The 13,672-nt window shown below is 43.1% G+C and overlaps 1 protein-coding gene across 8 annotated transcripts in view; it reads right to left on the bottom strand.

The window, feature by feature from the left end:
• Positions 1 to 11,373, bottom strand: part of EEF1AKMT2 (EEF1A lysine methyltransferase 2) — a 69,568-nt gene extending 58,195 nt beyond the window's left edge. For 2 of the 8 annotated variants that reach the window (XM_032281946.1, XM_032281947.1), the window contains exons 1-4: positions 11,161 to 11,320; positions 9,695 to 9,760; positions 8,458 to 8,572; positions 1,494 to 1,601 (exon numbers count right to left, since the gene is read on the bottom strand). In XM_032281946.1, coding sequence (XP_032137837.1) covers positions 1,494 to 1,601; positions 8,458 to 8,572; positions 9,695 to 9,760; positions 11,161 to 11,270 — 399 coding nt within the window. In that variant the 5' untranslated portion in view covers positions 11,271 to 11,320. Of the gene's footprint in view, positions 1 to 1,493; positions 1,602 to 2,421; positions 2,505 to 8,453; positions 8,573 to 9,694; positions 9,761 to 11,160 lie in introns of those variants that run through there. The other 6 variants (XM_032281950.1, XM_032281951.1, XM_032281948.1 and 3 more) reach the window with 6 other exon arrangements.
• Positions 11,374 to 13,672: the final 2,299 nt, after the last annotated feature.

Raw genomic sequence — 13,672 nt, forward strand, 5'->3', positions numbered from 1 at the left:
TCACCACCAAGCCTGCTTTACAAGAGCTTCTGAAAGAACCACTACACATAGAAAGGAACAACCAGTATCAGCCTTTCCAAAAACATACCAAAAAGTAAAGAGCATCAACATAATGAAGAATTTATATCAACTAATGGGCAAAACAGCCAGCTAGCAACAAATGGCAGTATTAAACTCGACCAAATCCCCAATCAAAAGACACAGCCAAAACCCATCAGTATGCTGCATCCAGACCCATCTATACACAAAGATTCAAAACAAAGGGATGGAGAAAGATTTACCAACCAAATGGAGAGCAAAAATAAATAAATAAATAAAAAGCAGGAGTTGCGATTCTCGCATCTGATAAAATAGATTTTAAAGCAACAAAGATCAAAAGAGGCAAAGAAGGACATTACATAACGGTAAAAGGATCAATGCAACAAAAAGAGCTAACGATCCTAAATATATATGCACCCAATACACGAACACCCAGATACATAAGACTTATAAAGAGACTTAGACTCCCACACAATAACAGTGGGAGACTTCAACATCAATATTAGACAGATCAATGAGACAGAAAATTAACAAGGATATCCAGGACCTGAACTCAGATTTGGAACAAGTAAACTTAATAAACACTCATAGAACTCTCCACTTTAAATACACAAAATAGAGGCCGGGCGCAGTGGCTCAAGCCTGTAATCCCAGCACTTTGGGAGGCCGAGGCGGGTGGATCACAAGGTCAAGAGATCGAGACCATCCTGGTCAACATGGTGAAACCCCGTCTCTACTAAAAATACAAAAAATTAGCTGGGCATGGTGGTGTGTGTCTGTAATCCCAGCTACTCAGGAGGCTGAGGCAGGAGAATTGCCTGAACCCAGGAGGTGGAGGTTGCAGTGAGCCGAGATCGCGCCATTGCACTCCAACCTGGGTAACATGAGTGAAACTCCGTCTCAAAAAAAAAAATAAATAAAAATAAATAAATACACAAAATATACACTCTTATCAGCACCACATAACACCTACTTACAGGTTTAAATGAAATATTGGTTGGCTGCTTGTTCGTTATTTTCTTCCCTCATTTTTTTCCTGTCTCCATTATTAAGCACAATTATTGGTAAAAAGAGGCTTTCAATACCCATTTTTAGACTGCATTTTAGCCTGGGCAATAAAGCAACACTTCCATTCTCTCTTCCTCTTCCTCTTTCTCTCCTTCATTCTTTTTCTTTCTTTCTTTTAAAAAAAAAAAAAAAAAAATCAGCCGGGTGTTGTGGCAGTCACCTGTAATCCCAGCTATTCGGGAGACTGAGGCAAGAGAACTGCTTAAACCCAGGAGTCAGAGGTTGCAGTGAGCCGACATTGCGCCATGGCACTCCAGCCAGGGTGACAGAGCCGGACTCCGTCTCAAAAAATAAATAAATAAAATAAAAAATAAAACGTCAATTAATATACTTTAGAAACATTTAACTTCTATTATAAATATTATAGTAATATAAATAATAGTTACCTTTAACTTAATGTTGGATAAACCTTCTTTTTCTGTAATACTTCCAGAAAGCTGAATTGCAGAAGGAGAGTAATCAATTCCAGTAATATTAGAGAAACCAAATTTTGCCTAGAGAGAAATAATTTTATACTTTAGTTGGTAAAAGCTTTAATATGATGTTTTATAGGACTGGAGTTATTTTTGTTGTAGAGAACATGACATATAATCCAATAATTCATAATTTTTAAATTTTATTGTAGACTCTAAATAAAAATTGAAAGTTTATATACTGTGACAATGCCTTTGTTTTCATAATATTTTATTTCTTTTCCAAAAGGAAATTCATGTTCTCAAAAATAATGAAAATATATGTATAAGCCCTTAGGCAGAAAAAGGTAACATTAACTTTTGATGCTGATAACTTCCAATTCACACATAAATTTGTCATAAATTTTACTTAACCCACTTAAGTTATATGAATAAAATCAATGCAAATGTAATAAGCTATCAATTTGTAAATTTTCCCTTCAGTGTAATTATACATTATGCAAGTCTCCACCATGTGATTTTTAACCACCCTACATTTGTATATTACTTTTTCATTTTTTTGTGTGTTTTGTTTTGTTTTTTCAGTATTCAAAACAATACTTTTTCATTTTTAAAAATATTTCAAGGCCGGGCGCGGGGGCTCACGCCTGTAATCCTAGCATTTTGGGAGGTCAAGGTGGGCGGATCACCTGAGGTCAGGAGTTCAACACCAGCCTGGCCATCATGGAGAAACCCCATCTTAAATAAATAAATAAATAAAATAAAAAATAAATATTTCATACATTCCATTAGATCTTTACAAAAAACCTGTGAGGTAGGGTGGGCAGCTATCAGTATCCCCAAGAAAGTTTCTTTAACTCACTGGACTTGAGAGTTTTGGTGTTTACTAACCTATCTAGGCTGTGTGAGTCTGTGGCAAAAGCACGGTAGCTTCTGGTCTTTACACACCTGCTAACAAGGCTAAACATTTTTAGACCAATGAGACTAAAAATAATTTCAAAGGAAACATGAAAAACAAAGTAAGTTATAAAGTACAGTACAGCCTGAAATTCCCTTCCTGCTCTTCACCATTTATTAAATGGTTACTTCTATAAAACTTAACTTACTGCCACATCTAAATCCATTAAGACCTATCAAGTCTTTTCAATGCTAAGTAACTGATTCCTAATCTAAACTCAAGGAAAAAGTATATCAATTATTTTCTACAGGCAGATTGCTCCCTTTATTTTGCTTTTAATTTAAAGGTCTAATATCCTCTTTTTTGATGCCAACCTTCTTCCCTTTTAGCTGTATCCCTCCTTATGCCTTGAGATCTCATTTTCTCCCCATTTCCCTTAACTCCTTCTCTGGGAGACCTAGAACCCAGGATGAGTCTATTAACTGATTCTTATCGGCTCCTCCTTCTCTCATGTCTGTTTATTCTTCTAGTACAACTTAAAAATCACATATAGATGTTTTAGGTTTCTAGAGCTATCACTCAGGGCCTCAAACTATCTCCAATGTCTTTCACATTCAATTTCTGGCACCCAAAAATGAGCAGACATTCAAGGAAACAACCAAAACCAAGGGGAGAAATTGACTTTAGAAACAGACCACTCAGGAGACCCAAATAAATGAATTATTAGAAAAAGATTTTAAAACAGGCCGGGCGTAGTGGCTCACGCCTGTAATCCAAGCACTCTGGATGCCAAGGTGGGTGGATCACCTGAGGTCGGGAGTTCAAGACCAGCCTGACCAACATGGTGAAACCCCATCTTAAAATATATAAATAAATAAATAAATAAAAGATTTTAAAACAACTGATAGGAATGACAATGACAAGTGGGAGATTTCTAGCAGAGAACTGAAAACTACAACAAAGAAACAGGGCCCAGAGCAGTGGCTCACGCCTGTAAAGGAAAAGAGAAAAGCAGTAATACAGAAAAAAATTGAAAAAACAAAAGCTAGAAATATCTCAAATCTGGCAAAAGACATAAGCTTAGAGATACAAAAGGTTCAGTGAACACCAAATACGATAAGCCAAAGAAAACCAAGCAGCAGCACATCATAAACAGCAAAAAACAAAACACAAAGAAAAAAAAATCTTAAAAGCATCCTGAAAAATAATGCATTTATTATTTCAACAACAATTCAAATGACTACGGATTCCTCATGAGTAAACATGGAAGTCAGAAACAAGTGACGTGACATTTTTAAAGTACTGAAAGAACCAGCTAGCTCAGAATTCTATATTCAAGCCAGGTGAGGTGGCTCATGCCTGTAATCCCAGCACTTTGGGAGGCCGAGGTGGGCAGATCACCTGAGATCAGGAGTTCGATCAGCCTAGCCAACATGGTAAAACCCCATCGCTACTAAAAATACAAAAAAAATTAGCTGGATGTGGTGGTGCACTCCTGTAGTACCAGCTACTGAGGAGGCTGAGGCAGGAGAATCCCTTGAACCTGGTAGGTGGAGGTTGCAATGAGCTGAGATCACATCATGCCACTGCACTCCAGCCTGGCAACAGACCAAGACTCTATCTCAAAAAAAAAAAAAAAAAAAATACAGGTGGCAAATAAGCACATGAAAAGGTGCTCAACATCATTACTCATTAGAGAAATGCAAATTAATACCATAAGAAACCACTACAGTTAATATCAAAAACAGCCTACTACATGATGATAGAAATCACAGCAGTGGTCAGTTTTAGAAAGGAAGGAGTGAGAGAGGGCACAAGGAGGCTCCTATGGAACTGGAAATGTCTTATTTTTTGGTCAGGTTGGTGAATAACACAAGGAGTTCATTTTGTACCACTTGGGCTCAGCTTTCTACATAAACTACACTTCAATTAAGAAGTTCAGGCCAGGCAGAGTGGCTCACACCTGTAATCCGAGCACTCCGGAAGGCCAAGGCAGATTACCTGACATCAAGAGTTCAACACCAGCTGGCCAACATGGCAGAATCCCATCTCTACTAAAAATACAAAAATTAGCCAGGAGTGGTGGTGCACGCCTGTAGTCCCAGCTACTCAGGAGGCTGAAGCAGGAGAATCACTTGAACCCAGGAGGCAGAGGTTGCAGTGAGCCGAGATGGCACCCCTACACTCAAGCCTGGGCGACAGAGCAAGACTCTGCCTCAAAAAAAAAAAAAAAGGAAAAAGAAAAGAAAAGCTTACCTCAAAAAACAAAAAGACTCCCCAAAAACGACCCCTTATCTAGGTGGTTTCACCAGTGAATTCTACCTAACATTTAAGAAAGAAATAATATCATTCTTAAAATTTCAAAAAAATAGAATTTCAACCAACATAACCTAACACCAAAACTTGACAATCGCATCACAAGAAAATTACAGGACAGTCTCCAAAATTACAGGACAGTCTCCATAGGAGAGGGCTGCAAAAATCCTAAACAAAATATTAAACTCAATCTAGCGGCATATGTAAGTTTGGTTTATTCCAGAAACGTACTTAACATTTGAAAATGGGCCTGCCGGGCGCGGTGGCTCACGCCTGTAATTCCAGCACTTTGGGAGGCCAAGGCGGGTGGATCACCAGGTCAAGAAATCGAGACCATCCTGGTCAAAATGGTGAAACCCTGTCTCTACTAAAAATACAAAAAAATTAGCTGGGCATGGTGGCGCGTGCCTGTAATCCCAGCTACTCAGGAGGCTGAGGCAGGAGAATTGCCTGAACCCAGGAGGTGGAGGTTGCGGTGAGCCGAGACTGCGCCATTGCACTCCAGCCTGGGTAACAAGAGCGAAACTCCGACTCAAAAAAAAAAAAAAGAAAAAGAAAATGGGCCTAATGTAATTCATCAACATTAACAGACTATAAGAGAAAAATCAGTGGCCGGGCGCGGTGGCTCAAGCCTGTAATCCCAGCACTTTGGGAGGCCGAGGCGGGTGGATCACGAGGTCAAGAGATCGAGACCATCCTGGTCAACATGGTGAAACCCCATCTCTACTAAAAAAAAAAAAATACAAAAAATGAGCTGGGCATGGTGGTGCGTGCCTGTAATCCCAGCTACTCAGGAGGCTGAGGCAGGAGAATTGCCTGAACCCAGGAGGCGGAGGTTGCGGTGAGCCGAGATCGTGCCATTGCACTCCAGCCTGGGTAACAAGAGCGAAACTCCGTCCCAAAAAAAAAAAAAAAAAGAGAAAAATCACTTGATTATCTTGATAACAGGAAAAACATTTGACAAACAAGGTTCATAAGAAACACACACACACAGCCAGGTGTGGTGTTGTATACCTGTAATCCCAACTACTTGGGAAGCCAAGGCAATAGAACTGCTTGAGCCCAAGTGTTCAAGGCTGCAGGGAGTTAGGATCGCACCACTGCACTCCAGCCTGGGAAACAGCGCGAGACTCTGTCTCTACATTTTTTTTAAAAAAAAGAAAGAAACCGTCCAGGTGTGGTGGTTCACGCCTGTAATCCTACCACTTTGGGAGGTCGAGGCGGGCAGATCACCTGAGCTCAGAAGTTCAAGACCAGCCTGAGTAACCTAACGAAATCCTATCTCTACTAAAAACACAAAAAATTATCTGGGTGTGGTGGCACACACCTGTAATCCCAGCTACTGGGGAGGCTGAGGCACGAGAATCGCTTGAACCTGGGAGGCGGACGTTGCAGTGAGCCAAGACTGCATCACTGCACTCTAGCCTGGGTGACAGAGTGAGACTTCATCTCAAAAAAAAGAAACACACATACACATATACACAAACACCACTCTTAGCAAAGCAGGAATAGGAGGAAATTTCCTTAATCTGTTAGAAGTTATCTACAAAACAAACAGCTAACATGACACCTAAGACTGAAATATTGAAAGCGTTTTCTGAAAAGGGAAAAAAAAGACAAGGATGCCTTCTATCATCACTACTTTTCAACATTCTACTGGAGGTCCTAGAAAACGTAATTAAGAGGAAAAGTTATAAAGGATTAGGAAAGAAAAAACAAAATGGCCACTATTCATAGTATACATAATTATATGTGAATAAAATCTAAAGGAATCTACAAACTGGCTGGGCAAGGTGGCTCACACCTATAATCCTAGCACTCTGGGAGGCCAAGGCAGGCAGATTTGAGGTCAGGAGTTAATGAGTTTCATTTATACATTCAAAAACAGGCAAATTAATCTGATTTAAAACTCATCTTTGATTCATGATTGGTAGATAGTGGTTACTTTTAAAAAGGAAGGAAGGCCAGCCTGGGCAACATAGTGAGACCTTGAGGTCAACAAATGAGGCGAGAGGATCACTTGAGTCTGAGAGGTTGAGGCTGCAATGAGCCGCGATCACACCACTGTTCTCCTACCCAGGTGACAAAGAAAGACTCTGCCTCAAAAAAAAAAAAAAAAAAAAAAGGAAGGAGGGAATAGTAATTGCTAGGGAGTTCTAGGGGAATTTCTAGAGCACTGTAATATTCTATATGTTGACCAAGCGATTATTAAGTGGATGTATTCACTTTCTGATAATTCAATTCATTCTGGTTTGTGCACTTCAACGTACATATGCTATATCTCAATGTTTCAAAAAGGGTTATTTCAAGTTTTTCTAACTGTATTCCATTACGAAAAACATTTTTAAATTCTCCATAGCCTAAATGCAAAATCGAAGCTCTTAAGCCTGGCAAAGCATAAAATAGTTCCTACCTTTAACTTAATCCTCATCTCTGTCCATCTCCATATATGCTCTGTATTTCAATTTATCAAGTTATTCATAGGCCCAGAACATAATATACTGCTTCAGCCTTCATGCCTTTAGAAAATACTTCCATCAGTTAAAATCCTCTTCTTCTTTACACTCTACTAGGTCACCATGCTGTCTCTGAAATTTCTGCCCAACTTGGATATTAACTCCTCCAAAATGTTTCCCTATCCCTCCATTCCAAAATTAATCATCCTCTTTTCGGTATATTACTGCATGCATCAAGTGATAGCACAACTGTCTATATGTCAGTCCATACTCTATTGTACTGCAAACAATTCAGGTACAGGATGGGGCACGGTGGCACATGCCTGTAATCCCAGCACTTTGGGAGGTCCAGGCGGATGGATCACCTGAGGTCAGGAGTTCAAAACCAGCCTGACCAACATGGTGAAACCCTGTCTCTACTGAAAAATACAAAAAATTAGCCAGGCATGGTGGCGGGCACCTATAATCCCAGCTACTCAGGAGGCTGAGGCAGGAGAATCGATTGAACACAAGAGGTGGAGGTTGCAGTGAGCCGAGATCACCCCATTGCACTCCAGCCTGGGCGACAGAGCAAGACTCCATCTCAAAAAAAAAATAAAATAAAATTCAAGTACAAATTTTCTTGTTGCAAACGCTTAACATGACGCTTGGCATGTGGTACTCAACAAATTTAACTCTTATGTTTATTTCTGTACTAATTAAGACTGTAAAACTATCTAGGATGAAGCCTAAGTCTTATAATTCCTCCATAGCACCCAGTATAGGAAGAGCACAGTACAGGCATATAACAGTGGATTGGGTACCAAAACCCAACTCCATGGACAAAAATGCTCTTTTTCAAACATATGCTCACCCAAGATAAGATATGTAGGTCCTACTGGAATTTCAAGAGGTCAACTTTTTTTTATATAAACAGATGTGCAGAGTTTTGAGCTACAAGAAACCAAAAGCAACACCTTAGTGTCACACCTTAGTCACAATCACCTTAGTCACAATCCTTAGAAAAGAACTGAAGCCTAGAAAAATTCAGTAGCTTGCTCAAGGTTCAGGCTACAGCCAGAAGGATCAGGACTAGGACTCAGATCCCCCAGGTTCTCATTTAGTGCTCTCTCACAATCCATGTAGCCTCCCTTTTGTACTATGTGATTTCTCAAAGTAAATAGCTTTACTATTTCATATTTAGATAGTTAATACCCTCAATTGCTGGGCTTTTAAAATTTTTTATCTTAAAATTTGTCTCTAACAAACAAATACTAAAAGTACCAACAAGTTCAACCAGGAAAACACCATTTCCAGTTCCAATATCAAGCACTGAAGCATCCAATGGAATCTTGCGTTTCTGCATCCACCTTATTAGTCGATTCATACTCTCTTCTCCAAACCTGTTAGAAACAGAGCATCAGTCAAATAATTGAGGGATACAGAGCAAAGGTCACCACTATATTCCATGTAAGCTATTTATCCCACATGCTCAAAGTCTTATTTCAAAGTGAGAATATCTGTGACTGCTTAAGCTTTGTCTCTACTGTAATTTAGGAGAAACCACCTCCAGGAATAGACAAGGTCAGTATGTTACTGATTAACGTTTTTCTGTATCAGCATTAATACTTGTAAATGTTGGTGGTTCAAAATTTTATTGCTTATTGAAAAAGGACAACTATAGCATGAAATATTGTCATCAAATATAAATGTGAGATATTAAAAGAGGGCTCACACCCACTCTCCCAACACTTTGGAAGGCCAAGGTGGGAGGCTCGCTTGAGGTCAGGAGTTCAAAGACCAGCCTGGGCAACACAGTGAGACCCTGTCTCTACAAAAAATTTTTTAAAATTTGCTGGGCATGGTGGCATGCAGCTATAGTCCCAGCTACCCAAGAGGGCTATAGCGAGAGGATCACTTGGGCCTAGGAGATCCAGGTTGTAGTGAGCTATGATGATCATGCCACTGTTCTCCAGCCTGGATGACAGAAAGATACCCTCTCTAAAAACAGCAAAAAAAATAAAAAATTTAAATAAAAGAAAGAAGAGACAGACTTTAAATCTACCCACTAAAGCAAGACTTAATCCAGGGTTCCCAGGATTTTTAGGCTTTCTTTGGGTATAAGCACTTGAATATACACTTTTTTTTAATAGCATTTTAGGTTTTGGGGTACATGTGAAGAACATGCAAGATTGTTGCATAGGTACACACATGGCAGTGTGGTTTGCTGCCTTCCTCCCCATCACCTATATCTGGCATTTCTCCCCGTGCTATCCCTCCCCAATTCCCCACTCCCCACTGTCCCTCCCCTAGTGAATATACATTTTTTTTTTTTTTAAGACGGGGTTTCACCGTGTTGGTCAGGCTGGTCTTTAACTCCCGACCTCAGGTGATCCGCCTGCCTTGGCCTCCAAAGTGCTTGGATTACACGCGTGAGCTACCACGCCCAGCTACACATATTTTTTTAAACACACACATATACATACAATCTTCTAGATTATAACTTGATCCTTTTCCTAACTCACCAGATTTCACCTGTATCTCCATATTCTTGGAAAGTTCGCAGTTCTCTCTCATAGACAGCATCCCAACTATGTAAATAATGAAATGCAAAGTGAGACTCTTGAATTAAACTGTATTATGAATTAAATGTATGTATCTAACACATTACAGAACTATTTATGACAGGGGTTTAAAGCATCACTAGTGTTACCAATAAGTACACATAGTTAAATCTTTTAACATCCTTGAGGTAAAAGAATTTAATACGTGGGCAAGCAAAATACGTTTATACTGTACATCTAAAGCATTTAGGACAATATCTGATGCACAACAATAAGTTTTAGCCTAAAAAAAATACAGAGACATTTGTCCATGTATCCCTAAGTCCCTGACCCAAGTCCAAAATTTGATGAAACAAGTACATCTGGTCTCAAGCGTGCAGGCACACAGTCTCTTTCCTGTGCTATCTGCCTCTGCCTATTCCAGTCTTCTAGCCCTCTGTTTAAATTTTCTCTGAATCCTTTCCTTTTCTCTTCTCTTTTTTTTTTCTTTTCTTTTCTTTCTTTTTTGAGACAGAGTCTCGCTCTGTCACCAGGCTGGAGTGTGCAGCGCCACAGTATCGGCTCACTGCAACCTCCACCAGCTGAGTTCAAGCGATTCTCTTGCCTTAGCCTCCTGAGTAGCTGGGGTTCCAGGCGTGCGCCACCACACCTGGCTAATTTTTGTATTTTTAGTAGAGACGGAGTTTCACCTTGTTGGTCAGAATGGTCTCAATCTCCTCACCTCGTGATCCCCCTGCCTCGGCCTCCCAAAGTGCTGGGATTACAGGCGTGAGCCACCGTGCCTGGCCCTCTGATTCCTTTTAATTTGCCTTCTCTTTTCCTACAATGATTCTCTAGAATCCCTGCTCCTTCTCATCGCTACAACTTACCTCTCCCTAACTGTTCTCTGCAGTCATTCATCCACTCATCCATCCATTAATTCATTTAATAATCCTGAGCGTCTGTTTTAGGTCAGATCGCTTTCTCTCACCCCAAGATGCCCCATTATCTCCTCGCTCCCCGTTTGGATCATCCGTTATTCCCACCCCTTCCAGCTCCCCTTTCGACTCCCAGGCCCGGCACTTCTCCCTCGGTCTCCCACTCTCGCCGACCAGCCCTATTCGCCAGCCTCGACCTCTCCCCGTTTCCCCCAAGCCTGGCCCTCCGGTTCGAGACTCCCAAAAGGCCTCCGCAAGAGCTTCAAAGCCTGTCCCCCACCCACAAGCCCGTTGGGCTCCAATCCCTTGAAACGTCGGTTAACCGCGCATGGTGACCCCAAGGTATTCCACCCTTTCAAATCCCCGAGCCTCCCGCAAGGCGGCCCTGCTCGCGTCACGCCCCCGAGGGTCTCCTGGTCCCCGTGCCCCGGGTCTCCACCCCGCCGTCCCCTTCTCGGGGCCCAGGCAGGGCAGCACGGCTCACCCTCCCCTGCCCTGCGTCACACTCACTGCTCGCGCGTCCCCAGCGCCGACGGAACGAAACCGTCCTCCCCGGGACTGCCCTCGCCCGACCGCGCCGCCACCGCAGGGCCACCGCTGCCGTCAGCGCCCGCGCTCATCTCGCTCCACGTCCTGGACGGCCGTTGGGGCCGCCATAGAGACGAGGCACAGGCAGAGCGCACGAACGGGCCGGCGCCTCTAGGCGGCAGGAGGCCGCCTTCTCGACTGCTCCAGGGCCCGCTCCGGGGCTGGGCCGGTGACGCTACTCCCTCCGCACTGTCGCCAGCTCCTGGCGCCGCCGCTGACCTTGCGCTTTCCCCCAAGGGTTGGTGACACCCCCTTCGTCAAGGTCCAAGGGCGACTATATTTGGGGACTGCCAGGGACCATTAGAGTTACTGCCCTACCGTGGACACCTAAAGCCGACGCCACTCTACCCAAACGCAGAAAGCCCCTCACCTCACCACCGTGTGCGCCAGTCTGCGAAGCAGGTGGGAGTGTCCATCCAGTTATTTGGCTCCTCCGGAAGAGGCCAACTTCGTTTCTGGCTGGAGTCTGACTTGAAAACTGCATTCCGAGCCGGGCGTGGTGGCTCACTCTTGTAATCCCAGCACTTTGGGCGTCCGAGGCAGGCGGATCATCTGAGGTCAGGAGTTCGAGACCAGCCTGGCCAACATGGAGAAACCCTGTCTCTACTAAAAATACAAAATTAGCCGGGTGTGGTGGTGCATGCCTGTAATCCCAGCTGCTTGAGAGGCTGAAGCAGGAGAATCGCTTGAACCCTTGAGGGGGAGGTTGCAGTGAGCCGAGATTGCGCCCTTGCACTCCAGCCTCGGCAGCAAGAGCGAAAGTCCGTCTCGGAAAAAAAAAGAAAAGAAAACTGCACTCTGGCCTCTTGTGACTTGATGTCACCAGTAGACGTGGGAATTTATGTCCATGGAAAGGAATGCCCTGCGACTCCCCATAATACGCCGAACACCGGGATCAGGGTGATGTAAAAGAAACACTGCTAAGCGAGAAGACGCCTGGAAAAGCCTCAGTTCTGCCTCGACCCAGGCACCTGGCCTTGTCTAAGTCTTAAGCTCTGCGCGTTTCCTCCCTGTAGCATGCCAGAGCTAGACGGTGACTCTGTTTCAAAGACTACTCCCCAAATCGCGAACCGGAGATTGCATCTGCCTCTCGGTCTGCCATTGGTAGATCTGCAGAATTATACAAGAGATTTATGGGCTAAAAGTCTGGGGTATTTTCTGTAGTAGTTATGAAATAGTGCTGGTCCAGGCCAGACGTGGTGGCTCACGCCTGTAATCCCAGCACTTTGGGAGGCTGAGGCAGGTAGATCAAGAGGTCAGGAGATAGAGACCATCCAGGCTAACACAGTGAAACCCTGTCTCTACTAAAAGTACCAAAAAAAAAAGAAAAAATAGACGGGCGTGGTGGCTCGCGCCTGTAATCCCAGCTATCGAGAGGCTAAGGCAGGAGACTTGCTTGAACCCAGGAGGCAGGGGTTGCAGTCAGCCAAGATCACAGCCACTGCACTACAACCTGAGCAAGAGCAAGACTTTGTCTAAAATAAATAAATAAATAAATCCAAGAAAGAAAGTAACGTTATTACAGAGCAATAAAAGAAAAAAGAAAAGAAATGCTGTTGGTCTAATATACTAGGCAAGGCCCTCAAAGGCCCCTGGCAAGACTGCCTTCCAACAAAAAGGAATTGTTTACTAGGCACATTTCTGCTGTCGTGGCAGACAGAAGCCCAGTAACAAGTCCCTAAAGATAAACAGCATCAGAAATCCTCAGATGCGCATCTCCTATAGATGGTGTTCTGAGATCTTCAGGCAGAGTGACAGGGTAAGGTAAAAGACAGATGGGAAGCCATGTGCATAGTGGTTAAAGAAAAGATCTGGCGCCATGGCTCACACCTGTAATCCCAGCCCTTTGGGAGGACAAGGCAGGCAGATCACTTGAGGTCAGGAGTTCGAGACCAGCCTAGCCAACATGAAAATCCTATCTCCACTAAAAAGACAAAAATTAGCCATGCATGGTGGTGGTCACCTGTAATCCCAGCTACTCAGGAGGCTGAGGCATGAGAATTGCTTGAACCAGAGGGGCGAAGGTTGCAGTGAGCCAAGACTGCACCACTGCACTCCAGCCTGGGCACTGAGTGAGACTTTGTCTAAAACAAATAAATAAATAAGTTCAAGAAAGACAGTAAGTAACCTTATTACAGAGCAATAAAACCACTGGATGCCACTGCCAATTAGTGCTGCCCTGGACGAGTGGTTGTTTTGATCTTTTCTAGGTTCCAAATGCTAGATAAAGCAAGTTTGAGTGGGGGTCAGTGAGCCTTTAAAGTTTTAGGTTCTAGGCCAGGTGTGGTGGCTCATGCCTGAATCTCAGCATTTTGGGAGGCCCAGGTGGGCAGATCAGTTGAGGTCAGGAATTCGAGACCAGCCTGGCCAACATGGTGAAACCCCGTCTCTACTAAAAATACAAAAATTAGCCAGGTGTGGTGGCGCACGCCTG

This window comes from Sapajus apella, unplaced genomic scaffold (genome assembly GCF_009761245.1).
Source record: "Sapajus apella isolate SASKATOON/1434 unplaced genomic scaffold, GSC_monkey_1.0 scaffold13, whole genome shotgun sequence".
In the NCBI taxonomy this organism is placed as follows: Eukaryota; Metazoa; Chordata; class Mammalia; order Primates; family Cebidae; genus Sapajus; species Sapajus apella.